The sequence below is a fragment of the Saccoglossus kowalevskii genome, chromosome 4 (genome assembly GCF_978046115.1).
Source record: "Saccoglossus kowalevskii chromosome 4, keSacKowa6.1, whole genome shotgun sequence".
Lineage (NCBI taxonomy): Eukaryota > Metazoa > Hemichordata > Enteropneusta > Harrimaniidae > Saccoglossus > Saccoglossus kowalevskii.
In genome coordinates, this window is record NC_140644.1 from 17,541,961 (window position 1) to 17,560,966 (window position 19,006).

Genomic DNA, 19,006 nt, shown 5'->3' on the forward strand with positions numbered 1-19,006 from the left:
TTATTCACTTTACTCCAATTAACACCAGATGATTCACATTGATTATCTTCATGGTTTCAGGGCATTTCGTCACACGAAAACAAGCCATATATGAAAGTGAACAGACACAATGTAGTCGAGTAAACTGACGGTATGAGTAGGCGTTAACCCAATACAATGATCAGGGAATGACGTATTATCATGTGATTTACTAATATATGTAAATGGGTCGACTAATGCACCAGATCGAACGTAACCTTGATCCTGAGCACCTAACCACTGTCATCTGTTATACTGCTGTTTGTATTACATAGATAATACATATAAGCACATCACTATTTGCCTCACAATCTTCAGGCAAATATATGCAACTAGGAAGAATACTGTTATCCATATAAAGCAAGCGGAGTCCGAGAATCCTATTGTCATTATAAATGTTTGACATTCACACTAAAACCGTTCATGACAGATTTCCTCTACTAATAGCAACTTCACCATATGAACTATCTAGTCTTACATGCACAAGTGAGCCATTCGTTTCCTAAAATTCGGCATCAATTTTCGAAAGTATTTTTCTTGCAATATTTAGTATTTTGTTCGGCTATTAGTAATATTCTAGCTCACCACATAGTTGCTAAGAGGGTAAATGTGTCAAATTTTGACTTCAAGTTAACCGTTAACTATATTTTTAATATAAGGCTGAAATGGACTTATAGAACGACGGAGACCAGGGAGACGTCATTATGGACACAATTGTAAATCCCTTTGACACGGAGCAACACTAGCCAAGACGACTTTGCAGTAATCGCACACAGCTTATTTACGTTTATCCGTCTATCTGGTCTTAGTTGTATTCCAATCAGCGTCGCTGACAGGCTGGAGTGGGGATGGGTTAATAAGAACATACAAAACCTATTATTCGCCGCTATGCGTCAATATTTTCATACAATAATCTTTCCGCATGATGAAAATTTTCAGTCATGAATCCCTGATATATCTGTTCCATCTAAACATTAATACAGGTCCTAATATGCTGCAATTGTGTTGCACCTATAAGTATCTACTTGCTACAGATTGGGTTTATTAAAATAATGATCAAATATTTCAAAAATATATAGGAAGTATCTAATGAGTGACCCTACATTTTCAGATTTTAAATTATCAATATGTTTGCATGATTAAGTCAGATTACCGGAAATTGTATTACATAGTATGGATATATGCAGGGTAATAGACTGCTTTATTACACTGAACTGCCATGATATGAATAAACAAATAAATTGCATTAAGAGATATATGATATGATAGATATACGAATCAGTATTGAGAGTGTAGCTCAGTGTAAATCTGTATTTAAAGGACATTACAACTATTTACGACTCTATATATGGGTGGCAAAACCGATATAATTATACAAAATCCTTTCAAAGTTAAGTGACATGCACCCTCTGGTAATGCTTCTTTACATCAGTGATTTTCTGATTCTGTTACATATAAAACGAAGTTGTATCTTCAGGAAAGTCATATGTTAGTTTTTTTCTATGTCCTCAACAAATAATGTTTATTTAGCGATATGGTAAATCTAAACAACGAACGATTAGGCAGAGTTGCATTTCTACAGCTCTTACAACATAAGTGTCCGTATTGCAACCTTGACTGAGATAAAGTCTGATACGTTCACAGCACATGTAAACACCAATGTGTACTCAAAGTGAGTTGGCTGAGAAGGGATTACATATAACATAAACTCGCATATAACCATCAATCACTGACACTAATGAAATTAATGGCTTTTTCAAACATTCATTGTGTGCTTTAATCATAGATTGTTAATCAACAGTATATTTATAAGTTCAGTCACATCAAACAAAACAAATCTCACTTGGTGCCACAGTGGTAACACCTTTTTTGTTGTAGAAGTAATCTACATGATTAGTTACAATGTATCAACATAACAATGTGAGCTGCCTTGGCTGCAATGCAGGATTCTGTTGCTAAAAGAGCTGCAAATTACGTCATGGAAGTTCGTTGTCACGTACTGGAAAAGTTTATTAGTTCTCACATATTATTTGTCATTCCGATTGATTGTTGTTGATACGTCATGTCACGTCTTAAATTTACGAAAACCCCGAATAAAACTGTGTGCGTCTGGCATAATTTCAGTGAGATAAAATGATTTCTTCCTCATGGCGTTTCTTTCTGTGACTACAGACACAGACCATGAGGAGTCCGACGTACCAATAAACATGTCGGCTCCTGAAACAGACGAAATGTGATTATGAATGTTATCCATAGAAATTAATTCGGTAACATATGGACCTTGCAGCTTATGTTACCCGGGAAACATTTTACGATACAAAACAATACTTTGAACAAGGACAAGTAATGCAAACAAATAAACACATAAGCTTCAACTTGATTCTAATGTTCTTAGACTCCAGTAACAATATAATTATTCAAATCGCCGAATTATCAAACAATCTGAATATTATTATTATAGCGATAAACGCAAAGATGCTTTCACTTACTCAGACAAATTTCTTGTTCCAGTAGAGAAAGTTTGTAGTCGTCTCGCCAGACGTCCCTTCCGTCATTGCCCAGAAGACGAAATATATCAGACGAGTCATATATCAAATGACGGGGTAATGCACTTGATAAATAGTCAATGATTTCCTGTCAAATGTGAATATATATATTAAATGTCATAATCTTTACATCGAGTATTAAATATAACAAAATACTCCCTTACAATGTGTACGTATATAATACAATGTCTTCTTGTAATGTACCGACTAAGAATATAAATGCATTATTACTCACGCTTGACCAGGTTGGATGTGCAACGTACACACATCCCATGGAATAGCGATTCATTTGTGACACTATGAGATGCGTAATGTTAGGAACCAGCTCATTCGCCATCATTGCATTTTCAACATACTCGGTTCGATCGCTCTCACCTCGAAGGGAGGAACTAAAATGCATATAAAACATCGATATATGTCACAAGACATACGATTAAGACCACGGCAACTATGGATCATATCCCGAGTTTTGACTTGTCTGTGTAGGTATCTCTTCATCCCAAACACTAGGCTCACTAACAACTCAATCATCCATCTAATTTACATTCATATGTATTTGTCATATATTCGTTATATGTTCGTGTATTATGTATTCGTTTGTCATTACGATGTACTGTACGAAAAGGATGCCCGTTAATTTTATATGGTCTTCAAGTACTTAAAGAATGTAGCAATGCAGTAGTACCGAATTCAATTATATGTGTCCGATCGTCTCTCTGGTGTCATTGCAGCGAGCTTTCTAATTTCTTGCGTTGTGTACGTTGAATGGGACAAGACAACTATAGTGCAACAAACATCTAAGTATGCAATAAAACATATGAAGGAAATGTCACGTTTATACTTACATTTCCCCTGATTTATTCCGCCAGTGGAAAGCCAGAAATGAGTTTCCGTTGCACATTCTCATCGTCACACTGTCGACGGCATGTCGTATATATTGGGCCTTTTTTAGATGTGCATTCACCAAACCTAAAGCATCAGCGAGTTTGTCGTCATATGCGGGTCTATTCGGGAAGTAGTCAAGTAAGCACAAACATGTGATATTAGAATTCATCGTCATTTCGTACTTATTTTCACGAATCGTGTCGTCGAAATCTGGCAATTCTATGTTGAAAACATCCCGATAAGCTACGCTTACAGATGACATAGCAGACTTTCTTAGCACAGGCCTCATCATATTACGCCATATGTAATTAAACACGGTCAAATTCCCGCTACAATGGCGAAGAAATGTCTCAACAGTTGTAACAGGAAGAAGCGACTTAAGGTTTGTTTCGTCAAACGTCTCGTTGAAAGGGTTCTGTTCCTCCTTGTTTATATCGCGCACGTATCCTCCCAGATTGAAAAACGGCGTCAAAACTAAAGTACGATTTGACAAAAGACAAAATGCAGCAGCATTTCTAAACGCTTGATATTGCACGTTATTTCCTGCTCCCTTTTTGTTTGGGAATATCGGAAACAGATATCTTTGATTGGTTTGGTCGCTGGTTGGTTCTACCGCTGGTTGGCTGTCCTGTTTCGATACATTGATATCCGTCATAGAGTCCTGTAATATTAGAAGAATATCGATAGTGTAAACAAGGAATAGCGTTTGTCGCGATTGAGATATCTTACAAAAAAGGAAACTAAAGTAACGAATCACAATAAAGTGCCTAAACAGAGCCTTATTATTCCATTGCCAAAATAGTTATAAATTCGTCTGTCGCTAGTTTGATTTGTGTCTTTTGTTTGTTCAAATCGGACGTGTTCATGAATTATTATTCATATGACGTAGTGACGTAGTGGGGATGTCATTTATATACGAGGTGACGACCAGGATACTTAAAGGTCATAATGACTTTTTAAAAACGAGAAATAACAGTTTGATGGCGTAATTATTTGTGTCATTATGGTGTTTTCATTTGATAACACTAAAACAACTTTTCATTTAGGAGCTATGTAGTGAGAATACCCGACAACAGAGAAAGCTACATAGGAGTATTCTTAGATTGCAAACAAAACAAATAAAAATGCAGTCTGTTAAGGTGTAAAAGAGTATACATTCACGCCTCTTCCCGCAATGACGGCTCTGGGATATGTCTCATTCTCGCGAGATTGTAGCGTATATTACAATATCTAGATTACGTGATGTGATGTAATGTGATTGGCCAAACAACGGCCACACGTGACTACGCAGTGTTTTTCTGTTACTCCAAAACACGGAAAACCACTTATAACCGTTTTTCGAAATGGCACCACTTCAAAATCAGTTCGAGAAACTGCGTAATAAGCACTGTACTGTACTGTACTATATACGTTTGTAAACAAGATAGCCATGTTCAACTCGGCAGCAGACGACATCCGCAACGAAGCAATCACATTAGTTACGTCTATCCTATAGTAGGAATTGTCACATTTGCTCCAGGCAACAGTTGACGACAAACCATTAACCTGTAGTACTTTAGTGAATTAAAAACATTCAAAACAGTGCAAGTTATCTGAATAAATTTGAAAAGTATGGAAAGTGGTCGCAATTTTGTAAATCGAGGTGATAGTCAGCGAAATACACACTCAATAGTGTTTGCCTAAAGCAAAATGCAAATTGCTTGCAAGCTGGGCGTTTTCAAATATAGTAGGATTGATTTCACGAACTACCTGAAAGTCCGTAAACGTGTGACCCATTTTCCAAATAAAGTGTAGTCATTATTGAGTGTATCTTCAATAAAAGAAAAATGTCCGACTTACCTGTTTTTTGTCTCCATTGCTGCTTTTATGAGTCCCAGCGGAAGCTGAAATTTTTAGAGCATATTTTTTTAATTCGAACTCGAAATAGTCTGCAATTACTTGTATATAAACGCAAAGGAACTAAGTTAAGGTACGCTATAGGTCATACATAATTTGCGGGAAATCCCTTCAATGTGCAGCATTTTCACACTGGCCATTGTATCGCGAGTATTTTGCTTCCCGTGATGTGCCTGATTTGCCTGGATAATGCGACAAATTGACGATTTATGCTATGCATTTTCTGTGTCGGTTTCTGTGTCTGTGTCTAGTCTATGTACGAATAATAAATTAATTACACATTCGCCATATATAACAACTCTGAAATCTAATAAACGACAGTTACCCTTACCCCTTCCGGCTGCGGCCTTGTCTATTTCAGCAAACGATGTCCTATTAAGTAATACAAAGCTTTATTATTCATGTAATTTCAATAACACATGTGTTTCGGCTTTTCGAGGTCGCAAATACCAAATAGATTGCTACAACATGTGTTGATAATCACTGACCCGTTAACAATTGCATGTATATCTTATTTACCAGCAATGGCGGTCGTTAACGGGCATATTGTATGAGACACGTAGTAAACTATTTAGGACGGTTCTATCGCCTATTCAGTTAACGATAAGTCGGTCAGTGATGCCTGTACATTGAGAGAAATATGCGACTAAAACTGGGCGTTACGGTATATGTATCATCGGACCTCCCGTAAACAGATAATAATGTGATGGCCATGACAGAGCGACGGATCATAATATACGGTTAAATAATGGTTGTACTCACGTAGCTCGAACTTTCCATTCAGTTTGGCCATATTCATCGATGATCACAACCACTGCGAAAATCGCCATGACAACTACCAATAAACGTCGCCACTTTCGCGATGGCCTCATTGTGCGGTGCCATTCGTATACTGCATATTGCCAAGCTGTACATCTTAGTGACAGACTCCCTAGTACTATTGTTTTTCTCACAATGCTGTTTCAATTTAATAAAGTGGACTTATACGAGTATACGTATCGCGAAATCACATTGTGTTTCTAACACATTGAATACAAGTAACTTGTCGATTGTAGATCTATATATTACCTTTTGCCCATTGAAAACAAAAAATAGGTCGCAAATACGAATATATTTTGTGATGGAAACCCAATGAACCATTTACGATACTAATATAACACACCATGTGACGATAAGTTCACTGCATTTAGTGTATTATCAGCCTTTTTAGACAACAATATTTTTATGTATGTCAGATCATCTTAACATACAGTATGCCTTGTCGCTAATGTGGTATGTATATTTGTGAAAATAGATACAAAAATTGAATTACCTAAAAAATGTCGATAAAATGGAACTACCAATACCAAGATGATTTACTCTATATGTCGACCATTTTTATTTTTAAACAAAAGATTATGAATATAATTTAACTGAAAGTAGACTTGTACCAATCTGATTAAAATTTGTTCTTATTAGACTAGCTTTTACTTTATTTTAATTTTAATTTTTTATTTTATTCATATTTTTTTTCAAATCTATTTCCTTAATTTCATTTTTTTATTTTCTGGCTGCGAACGACGCCCAAAGATCAGAACATCCATAAAAGTTCCATCTCGTTCATGAGATTTTGAAAACCAGATTAGTCAACAAATCAGAGGAGGTCTTGTATACAGTGATTATGACATTGGTGCACAAGCGTCAAAGTTCTACTATGGCTGTATATAAAGCCTTAGATCTGATATTTGAGTTTGCTAGAATTAACGAGATCTGCTATTTAGTTTGTTCAGATTTTGGTGATTTCGCGATCAGACAAATACAAAAAAAAAATTAGGGAAATATTTAAAAAAAATAATAATAATATGATACATCAAAATAGAATATTTCAAATGAACAAATGTGATTAAATTTGCATAATTGGATGTTATTTCAATTATATTAGACTTGTACTTTAAATTAACGTTATATTAAAATGCAGCAAGCATTTAGTATCAGAAAGTGTCAAAGTTTGGCCTGAAATATGCCATTCCAAAATTAAAAAAATGATTGGAATAAATTAAGTCCTTTTTATTATAGATGAAGTGAACTTTAACTAAATGGCTCCACTAGAATTATATACAACATAGTAGTATTTCTCTAAACTTCCAAACTAAATAACGCGATATTCCTTTCAAAAACATCATGGTATTCTTTTGAGTTAGACACGGGTTTAGCCGACTACTAGTATTTGAATTTCACACTATCCATGATTGAATCCACACAGTACTCACAGCCAGTTGTTGAGAAACAATAGAATGATGTCTCCGATATAAAAAGCTGCAGGTCACTCAAATATTAAATTCACTGAATTCTTACCGTCCGTGTTTCCGTTGATACATACGCGCAAATATGTTGAGAAGTGTTTTGAATATTAAAATTATGCGATTATTAATCACTGGTACTCTAACTCTTTACATATCAGTTATCGGAACCTTTACGCCGCCAATTGAAAGGGATGTTCTGAAGTGAAACAATGAAAACAGAGAAGCAACTCCTACACTACTGTGTGAGGTCTTCTTGCACCCACTTAAAACAGACAAAATGCATATTTCATCGAGACATAGTGACGTAGCAAATTACACAACTGACCAAAACCGTTGTTCGCTGTTTATTTGCGATATTCATTAAATGAATCGATAATTTCGACATCGTTTTTGATTCAGTGTTATATTTCCTTGAGTGTAATAACATTTGTTTGCCTTTTAGTGTCAATCACCATCAACATAATCATAAACATAACTATAAAATGTTGACTTGCTTTCAGCAAGGGCAAGTCGACTTTATCCTGGAACTCCGTGTTTTACCGACATTTCTCGGGTACATGGTTCCACGATATTTCGGAATGTGGCACAGCAATTGTGTTAGCCATTTCCCCGTGCCATCGGCTGATCAAATGCTCGCATTCCTCTGGAATTTAATAATGGAGTTTCGAGAAGAACCATGGGATATATTTTCTGCGCGTGCGTAGTGTATTCATACAGACGTTTTATAGAAAACGTTTCTCTGCACTTCACTCGCAACGTATGCACATCATGTATATTTATTCGTGATAAATGTTCTCTAAATATCACACGGAAAATAATTATTCTATTTCTCCATCCTTGCAGTTTAGTTTCAAAGCAAACACCCGTAGATTGATGCGTAGTGTCTAAATAGCATCGCCCGTCCTTTTGGTCAAACACTATATAACGCACATTATATATCCCCCAACGATGTCTAGGAACGAGACGCCTCTCCTAAATGTCATTGATCTAGCAGCGAATCACGTCTATGCTGTCAAAATGACGTTAATGAGTAAACGAGGGAGCGACGTACAGGGAAATAATTTGAATCATACAATACACTGTGATTTATATTTTATTTAGATTTAAATATGATTTCCCTTATGATCACCAATTATTTGAATACAGGCTTTTCTATTTGGCTCATAAATACTTCCACATACCGTCTCTATGTATCTACACTTGACGTACTTTAATATATAAATATTGTCACAGTCGTCGTCAAATTTGAATTTTGTGAAAACAAAAAATATTCCCGTGCGTTGTGTACGTCACACTCATTATAACACGATGGTGCATGATGCTGTCATAATGATACATTATGGTCCGAGTGTTTGTAATAGACACGTTGTTAATTTTTTGAGGGTAGACAAAAACTCGTCAATAACGTTTCTATGTGAACGAGAATTTAGAATACAGGTTCTAAGAAAAAAATTATTGTCTATAATTGCCGAGGAAATATAAAAGTGACCATCTTTCAAAATTGCGTTATGTAATTCACGATTGATATCGTTGTTCCTGGTTTCATTTCCGGTGTCGTACTTGAATAATACAATGGTTAGCTGTGGATATGGTCCGACACGGAATCCTGGTATCTCTGAATAAAATAAAATAAAAATAAAATAAAATATGGTAAATCAATTGATCAGTTAAATCTATTAATCTTAGTAAATGCAATTCCGCCTACATCGAACCATACAAGAACAATCGGCATATAGGCATGTAGGCAATATTATCAGCTCATCGCCACGTGAATAAGATAACAAAAAACGACAAGTATCATTTTTCAAATCTAACCTTTCAGACTCCTGTACATATATCGTGCTAGGCAAAGTTTTTCCTCCAAACAACGCCTGAATGCTGCAACACCATGCAGTCTTAGTGGTAGCCACAGTCCCAGAGCCCTGGTATGAAGATAAACTTTAGTCTTAGTACACATGCACTTACACAAACATTAAAATAAATGTATAAACGATTCAAAATTGATTGATCATGTATACAAGATACGAGAGTATTAGACTTTCCTTGTTATTTATGTTTTGCCCTTTTTGTACAGTGGCGGCCATTTTGATTATATGTAAATTACCAAGAAATGCCAACGATGCCAATGTTGAACACATTGCAGCAAACAAATCTAAGCCATATCATATTGTACACTCAGTTTTAATCGTGGGGTCAGCAACCTGACTGATAGTCTTAATCTTCCTGCATAATATGAATGTCTTAAATGGAAGTTTTAGTCCTTTTATCAGAATGTTCAGTTATCATCTCATCTGATTATTTAGTCTGCTCGTGTGATGGGTTAGTTTAGACGTATAAATTAAAAATCTTCTCACCTGAATGGTTTCGTTCTCTCAATTGAAATGTTAACGGGGGACTCTTCTTCATCTTGCATGGTAGTAACAAACAAGCTGTCATGGCGGAAACAGGACTGCAGAATTTTTCCCTTCTTGACGATGAAAATTCCATAACCAAACGGCATGAACAACGCTGTAGATTCACAAGCATATATGATTAATTATTGATTGATTGATTGATTGATTGATTGATTGATTGATTGATTGATTGATTGATTGGTTGAATTAAAATACTCGTAGTAATACATTTATGCGGATCCACAATTATCGAGTCACATCTGCATACGTCATTAAAGTAGTCCTTCAGTTCTTCCACCAAAACAAAAAATCCTCCATACGCCGCATCTACATGTAGCCAGATACCATATTCATTAGCGACATCCGCTATTCTACCAATTGCGTCAACCGCTCCAATGACAGCAGTTCCAATGGTACTGCCAATCATAAACGGGATAAGCTCTTCCTGTGTGATATAAATTGATTTATGGCGATAATATTAGTCTTTCAGAGCTTCTCTTAAATCTGACAATTATTACAAAAGTAAGGACGGCTATAAATTTACCTCGATGTCCTGTGCAATTAGTGCCTTTAGTATTTTTACATCCATTCTATACTCAGCGTCCACGGGCACTTTACGTATAACAGTTTCCTTCAATCCAGCAGTAAATAGTGCTTTACGGAAACACTGGTGTGTCCAGTCTGTAATGTACACTACCAACCTGAAATACAACATGCATCATATTAGTCATACTATAATTGTGATTTATTTTATTTCCTTATACTAAATTTAGTAGAGGAAAAATATCTTAAAATAAAAGACCGATAATCATATATTGTTGTACAACATTATTATTCATATATTTTCTTACAGCAATAAGAATATTAATCGAATGCGGAGTGTGGATATCATCGTCAGTTATTTAGTAATCTCGGAGAATGCGATGTAGTCACGTGCACATTTATATAATTCATAATTGGCATCCGAATAAGAGAAAACTTCGTTTTATGCATAATTAATTGCTTTTTGCCAATCCTTCGATATTTGTTACGTATAACCCTAAAAAGTTAGATAATATTTGCATTTTACATAATTAGTCATGCATGTTAATCAAGGAATAATTTCGATAGAAATTAAGCCAACTGACATTTTACTCGCAGTTTCGAAACATGTATTACAGATTTGTTTTAACAATTAGCTTTAGAACATGACGTCAGTATGTTTATAGTTATGTAATTTTTATTAACAAGCTAACGGAATAATGTCCGCAAGTCAGTATTTATTATATGTCTTTAACAGCTTTATTACAACCGTGCAGAAAATTTTACATTTCTAATTTAGCGTTTAAAATGTAATAAAGTTAATAATGAATAACTAAAGAATAGTCCAATATGGTGGGTTGCTACGGTTACGATAAATCACAATTTCGTACATTCGCCAATTAAACATATCGATGCCCCCAAGAGTTCAGTTCGATGAAATTCAAAATGAAAATATGACGTTGAATTGTGCGTGTTACAACTATTCTTATTTGCTTTAATATTTGGCTTTATCTGACGGTGGTTGTTGGATGGGGTCGAGGTCCTACCCTTCCCGGGTTACAATAATAAAAAGGGTCCTATCCTGGGTGAAGGTGCTACAGATTCAACAGGGTTGTGTTCGTGCTAAGAAAACATGCGTGAACGCTTAGCACGGTTTAAGAGACCCTAAATCTGGCCCGTTTTAAGAGCCTTTCCAGAGCCTTAGAATGAGCTAATGAAGTAGGTGCGGACGCCTAAGCGCCAAAAATGCTATCATTGTATTCATTGTTCATTTGGAAGATTATTACTATTATATTCATAAATATTCTTCTTTTCTGACATGAAAAATGCCAGCACATCGATCAAGAGATATTGTTCTCGTGAAAAAATGAAATGACGATGACTCTGTGCTACTTCCTGTTATTCTACATTCTGTACTTTCTGAATTTACATTGGTATTGTTTTTATAACCGTAGAACTAACATGTATAACTTTCTAGTTACTGTACTGAGTTATCATACTTAAAATGACTGAAGATTTGTGTATATTCTTAACAAGCTTAGACGTTCCTTAGCCCGTGGTAACCACTGTACATGTTTCCTCCCGTGTGTGAACGCAATTGGGTCTATCCGATATGCACACATCGTGGACCGTACTTTGTGTAGCGTAAGCACTACAGCATACTATCGAACCGAACTACTGCTCCTCCCAACGATCATATGCACCGATTAACAGGAGATTATCTCCAAAGCGTTCACATGGTCGGGGCCGAACGAGAACCGGGAACTGCCAGAGTTCAATTCAGTTTGCCTCCCTTGCCCGTGCTTGGTGTCGCCTGAACACGACTGATTAGAGTAGATTGTGAAAAAACGTTACATAATAGGTATAGACATTAGTGGTACTCACGTTACGGATTTGTCACGTGCCGTGAGTCGGGTGAAAATAAACCCCGTTTTCTCTACACGAAATACAAGGCATAATGTGATTGACCATTGTTGTTGATACTTAATAAATAAAATAAATAAAATCGAACGATTTGAATTTTAAATTTCTATTTTACAGCTCAATGTTGAAATGCTGATCTTTGAGAGGGGGATATTGCGTTAAGATTCCTTTACTTCATCAAAATTTACTATTATCAAATATGTAGACCACATTATTGAGCGTAAAATACCCTGAAAAACGTTCTCGATGTTATGACGTCACTGATACACTATGAAATTTGTTTATACTGTTTTTAATGCGAGTTCTCGCAGTGGACGGAAAATTGTCTGTTTAAAAGACAGTTCTACGATTATACGATTATTATCTTACCTATTGTAATCACCACATCGGACATTTATATTCTCTCTGGCGGCGGTAACGGCTAGAAGGGTTGCATTAGATCCACCGGAAGTAATATTGCCTGCATAGCCTGCTGGGAAACCCATCATCCCTGCTACCCAGTCGATTACCATATGCTCCATTCGTACCCCAGCAGGATTCGTTTCAAAAGACCCTGAAATAACATATATTTTATTCTAATAACATTTGTATTTTGCACCTTCCCATAGTCAAGATCTTGGACTAGCTTCATCATCCCGATATACCCTTAAAGAACTCAACATTCAATTACAAAATTAACATAAGGTGGAACTTTGCAAAAAAAACATTTCGCCGGTTACATAAGTTTGTGGCGAATGCCATGGAGTAAAATCTAATAAATGGATACATGAACTTTAGATATAAGTATTTATATTATATTTATGGAATTCAATAATAGATCAGCCACATGTACGAATTCACAAAAAATACAGTTAAATTTACTGTACACCAGACACTAATATGCCGCAGTGGATTTATATATAATTCCGTCAGAATATATGACATTGTCATATTTACTCAACGAACAAAGATAATATTTTGTGAAATATATATATAACATTGTATGTACAGAGTCATATGATTGTAATAATCTATAAACAACAATTTGTTATTTAACAGATAGAGCTGGCCCGGGTTCGCTATTAACCGTGATCTTGTAGCCCTCGGACCACATTTTGTTTGAAAGGCCACCAACTCCACAATCAATGAGTTTCTTCTGACAGATTAACATTTTTATATTTCTGCACAACTTAAGAGTCAATGTGTTAAGACGCAACTGGGATAATATTTGAGGGACTGTGATTATACCCATCAAGAAGGGGGTTCATAGAATACACAAAAAACATGTGTTTACCTCTTTAAATACTCCAAAGTACTATAACAGTTTCTTGGACAATATACGTGTTTGGTATGTTTGTGATTACCCTGGATTGCACTAAATCTACCGAAGCAAATTACTGGCCACCGAATGATTTGGACCGACAAGAAAACACTCTCCACAATACTCCATTTTATTTTTTTTAATACATATGCCATTCATCTAAAAATACAAGTTGTACACACTTTAATAACGCCATATGGTTTACATAATACATTCATGAAAATAGGTCATACCAAGGCAATTTTAAATATAATTGTTTCAGACAACAGCGAAGACAAATCTAAATTATTCTATCAATTTCTAAACATTGTGAATCATTACAATATCAGCATTGGACGATCCTACCAAGACATACTATATATGCCTTGTTGATCCGGCGCTCCTATAAACTGACTATCACACTCAATCAAACTTTATTTATACGCTTACCGACATAAGGATTGGTGTAGGCGGCCAAGTAGCTGGCGAGTGCCGAACTAAAAACTCCACCAGGGCACAAGTACGCAAAATTGTTGCTATGGTTACTTTGTAGACCATCATGGAGTACATGGTCTTTAACTGCATTCAATATTTCATCTGAAAAATAATGATAAACTAGGTTATATAAATAGACAATATCTTATCACAGTATGAATTTTGATATCATAAACTTTTTTATTGTCGAAAACATATCTAATATTACAAACTAAATTTTAAAAGTGAAATGTATTTTATTAATGATGAGTACTTGTAATGTACTTGTAATGTCGGGAAATGCCGAGTCTTTGTTAAGAGATCCGAAGATGAAAAGGTTCATGTACCCGCGAAAATTAAAACCATTATAGTCCTTCTTTATATATTTTTTGCTTGCCATCTTTTCCGACTAAATTGTTATCTTTTTGACGCAGTAACAGTGACGCTAACTTAGGGGGTATTGCAATCAGATGACCTGGTAGCCATAACTAAACTCGGTGCTCAATTCATCTGTTGCATACTTTTCAAAATCAAATGCTTAGCAGATCCGTCGCCGATTGAAATGGTATAAGTGCATCAAAACTGTTAGGTGAAGTTGCTAAGTAAGTATATGACGATTCAATATTGATATCGGAAGTGTGGTTATTTACTAGCTAGCTATCGCACTGTGACTTGCCCGGAGTGCCTGCTCAGACTGCAGCGGCGTTTCGAGTCGTCCTAATGATTCTACTGTCATGAATTAGTTTTCGCGTATCTGTTGACCGACTTATTTAGCTGGTTACTAGTGAATGGCTGTGTTATATCTGTTATCATTTAGGCTCATGCGAGGTCCTGGACGGAACTTGACTCAGTGATTTGGAACTAATTACGATATAACCGTCGCCATCCTGACCACTATTTCTGACAGTTTGGTATTTGCAGTTATTAATATAGTGAACGATTAATCAGTAGATATGACGTGTTCAGTACTTAGTGTGATTGGCTATGTGCAAATTGAATGTGTGAAGGTTACGCCTTATGTCTTTAAACTACTTTGTAATTGGTTAAGTTTTGATACGTAATAAACGGTCTAAGTCCTTGGTCCCAGAGAGAGCTCCACGAGGCGAGAGAGTCTTGGTCAGTCCTGGGCAGAGTCTCGGACGAGGCAGTTTGCCTTGAGGCGTTCTCGATATGGCTAAAGACTGGCTATTGAAACGTATTTCGTTGTGTGCGTCTATTTGACTGTAAAGCTTAAGTGACTTTCCCGGTCCGGTACCTCAAGCAGACGTGACATAGAGACAGACGAAATTTCCCCATGACACTACCACATCATCATGTTGTGTTCATCAATTACAATTTCGATTGTGTAATTGTTAGTACATCGATTTGATTTATAGGCATACGTATATTTATAGTTCATCTGATTCAGGGAGTGATACTAAACTAGCGTGAATTTAAATATTCTATATTTGACCGTTGAGCAGGCGGACAAAAACAGAGCCACTGTTATTAATGCAGTGTTATGTTTGCTTCCATTTGAGATGAACTTCTGTTAGAAAATATTCAATATATCAAAGTACAATTACAACAAGCCTTAGATAATTTTGCTTGCTGATTAGCAAAACTTACAAATTAAAATCATTTGCCCAAGGCTTTCCATAATTCGATGGCATTGACAAGTGGTAGCATCCGTTCTGAAGGAATCCATATTGTAGCAGCTAAAACTTTTGCATTTATCGTCATGAAGTTAAATTGTTTTAATTAGCAAGATTTACAGTGATTAATATGGTTTCACAATCTTGATGTTAGTAATTGATATACATAATCTGAATGATATTCTTTTATAAAACATGCCAGTCACTTTCTTATTTTATCTCATTTTAGATATGCTATAAATAAGACATAACATCTAGCTGTAATGAAAGCCTTGTCACATCGCTCGTATGGACACCCATCATGGGCGTTGTCAGGATTCCCACGGGTGACGCTTGAATTGAAACAATATCAAGGGTATCTTCACATTGCTATCAGCAAGCGTGGTTTCTAAAACAATATCCGTGTCGCTCTTAGCAAGTATGTGGTATATGGGCAGCTGACAGTCTTTGATACCACGTGTAATAATATAATTCGTAAAACATTATCACCTGAGACGAATCAGCCCGTAAAACATTTACCCACGATGTGGAGGTGCTCTACTATGTCAGGAAAGGATTGAGACTGTAAACGGGGGTGGTATGAACCGGATAATCTTTATTCGGATGGTGACATCGGGAAAACGAAGCATAGAGTACAAAAGCTGTATTCGGGCGTTGGCCAAACCCAGAGAGCAAACAAGTGGACCAGGTCCGGTGTGTCCCTACCTGAGTCTGTCTGAATCTGTCTATCCCTGAGTCTATTTCTTTTTACAAAGTAAAGCACGTGATCTAAATTGATACATCGCATGACTCAAAACACCTTTCATGATAGGACAGTGATTCAATACACCCGCATAAGTTTCCCGAAATACATTGAATAAAAATACATTGAATAAATATACAAAAGTGATTTTAGGTTAGGAAAAACAAATTCTCTGTTTCTCGTTTCATGTAAATTTTAAAATGGGCGAGGCGATTTTTTTTTGAGTACTGAGCTAAAAGATTGTTCTACTTGTTATTAAGCTTATGAATAACATTTAATTTAAATGATTATTTCAATCTTCATATAATATTTTAATTTGTTTAAGTTTTACAATATAAACACATTCTTTATTATTGCTAATTGTGGATACTGTGAGTAACCAATTGTAAATTTCCACTTAATTTTGGGAGGCCATCAATTCACTGAAATGCTAAGTTTACTAACATTATCCAGATACCTGCTGATACTTGTTTAAACTAACATGTACCAAGAGTGAATAAATAATATTACTTACAAAAACCTTTGAAAACTATTCTGGCCTGACTCACTGCACTCATTATTAATTCATGAGACCCTGACTCGATGCACTGATTATGAATGTAATATTTGTTACCCATAACTAGGACCATGGAGGTATAAACATATGTTTATACCTCCATGCTAGGACTGAGTAATAATAATCCCTGAGCACAGTCAGCTGGCGTACACGTCACATAATGAATTAAATGTGATTCATAATCTGATATCTACTACATAGGGCAGCCATCTTGAATACCCCTACGTCTTGAAACTAAATAAAAGGGACAAGTTGAGAAACGTTTTTTTTTTCAGAATCCCGCAAATCATAATATTTCTTTTGGGGGGGTTTAACATGTTTCAGGTTTTTTTTATTTACGTTTTGCTCGGTAGCTCGGTAGCTCTGAGCGGAACTCGAACCCAGGCTAATTTTGTTTTAAAGCGGGAGAGTCGTCACCTGCGCATGCGTCAGATGGTCATAGCGTGTCATTGTTTATAAACAATTGTCTACCCATGATCCTTTGCGTTTTAGCGTGTGATGTTTTCGTCGCTTGGGACTCAATTCCCGCGCGTGCGCAGGTGACGACCCTCTCGCTTTAATGTTTTTATTCGATGTCTCGCTTATATACGACGCCACGACGTTGTTCTTTGAATGGTGTCCATTTTGCTATCCATGTCAATGTCCCGATTATTTGAATGGAAAAGCCAAAATGATTGCTTTGGTTCCGGTGACTGTTCATCTAGTAGGATTAGAAACCTTGGCGTTTGTATTAAGCGATTTTTCATTCCCAATGTTTTCTACGCCGTAATATGCGACCACTTCCCCGTTTTATTGTGATTTTGTGAGTGTTTTATGATATCTTCCCAGTGCGTCACGCCATGACCTAGTTTCAACCACCGGGCATTGTTGCAACTAATAGAAGTGCGTAACCCGACTGACTATACAGAGGCGGCAGCACGAAAATCTGCTCACGAACCTCGCGCCAAAGGCACGACCTTACTAGAGGGTCCGGGGGCATGCTCTCTTTAAAAAAAAATCTGGACCCTCTGCAACGCTATTTCCTGCATTTTGGGGGGCAAATTTTGCTGACACAAAGGGTTTCAGCTTTATTTTGGAGGGGCAACGCCCCCCAAAATATTTTTCGAGAGAGCGACCGCCCCTCTGCCCCTTGTGCCGCCGCCACCTTTATATGATCGTTCTGTTCAACTGTTAAGATAGGATTTATTTTCGTTATTACCATTATATTCAAGTTGTCACGTGATTTTCCCCACCTCATTGTAATTTGTATATACTAATTCGAACAAACTCGTACCCTGATTGAAGACAACAATGTTCAAAATAAAAATGCTATCAATTCTACTACGCTTTTTGTCATATTACTTTTATTTATTTTTAATAAAATTTCATGGTAAAAATATAAAATTTTTGTAATCTGAGCCAATTGCTAATGTCGAGAACTGAAAATTGATACACCAGTAGTAAACAAATGTAAGCTTGCCTAAATCTGCGCCGTGTTCATCTATGCCGTTATTCCTGATACCAGCTCCCTTGTCACTTTTAAGGCCGTACGGTTTGAGCTTGTTCCCTTCGACACTCCTCATATGCTCTTCCACAATTTCATTCACCTTCGATAAATATAGTCTTCGGGTGTTTTCGTCGAGCTCGAGTTCCGACTGCACGTCCGCCATGTTTAAAAATAACTAGTAGTCGACAGGCCCTGACAGTTTTAAGCGGGGGGGTGTCGTCACCTGCGCATGCGTCAGTTGGCCATGACGTGTCATTGTTTAAAACAAACAAGCGTCTACCCATGAGTCTTTGCGTTCTTAGCGTGTGTTATCATCGCTTGGGACTCAATTCCTGTGCGTGCGCAGATGACGACCCTCCCGATAAATATT

The 19,006-nt window shown here is 36.4% G+C and overlaps 2 protein-coding genes across 3 annotated transcripts; both read right to left on the reverse strand.

Annotated features, from left to right (window-relative positions):
* Positions 1-1,936: 1,936 nt before the first annotated feature.
* On the reverse strand, positions 1,937-6,233 carry LOC100366954 (uncharacterized). 2 transcript variants are annotated; one of them, XM_002732369.4, is made up of 7 exons: positions 6,108-6,233; positions 5,677-5,717; positions 5,289-5,332; positions 3,410-4,110; positions 2,800-2,953; positions 2,508-2,652; positions 1,937-2,235 (listed from the first exon to the last, which is right to left on the reverse strand). In XM_002732369.4, the coding sequence occupies exons 1-7, from the start codon at positions 6,215-6,217 to the stop codon at positions 2,084-2,086; spliced, it is 1,347 nt and encodes a 448-aa protein (XP_002732415.2). In that variant the 5' UTR covers positions 6,218-6,233; the 3' UTR covers positions 1,937-2,083. The 2 variants fall into 2 exon arrangements, with proteins under 2 accessions (XP_002732415.2, XP_085354652.1); XM_085498526.1 differs by having other exon boundaries at positions 5,671-5,717.
* A 2,474-nt stretch (positions 6,234-8,707) lies between these two features.
* Positions 8,708-18,817, reverse strand: LOC102807998 (uncharacterized). Its single transcript, XM_078007261.2, has 8 exons — positions 18,610-18,817; positions 14,195-14,341; positions 12,835-13,018; positions 10,565-10,721; positions 10,249-10,465; positions 9,982-10,135; positions 9,443-9,549; positions 8,708-9,242 (listed from the first exon to the last, which is right to left on the reverse strand). Exons 1-8 carry the CDS (start codon positions 18,797-18,799, stop codon positions 8,965-8,967), a joined length of 1,434 nt encoding a protein of 477 aa, XP_077863387.2. The 5' UTR covers positions 18,800-18,817; the 3' UTR covers positions 8,708-8,964.
* Between the last annotated feature and the right edge of the window lie 189 nt (positions 18,818-19,006).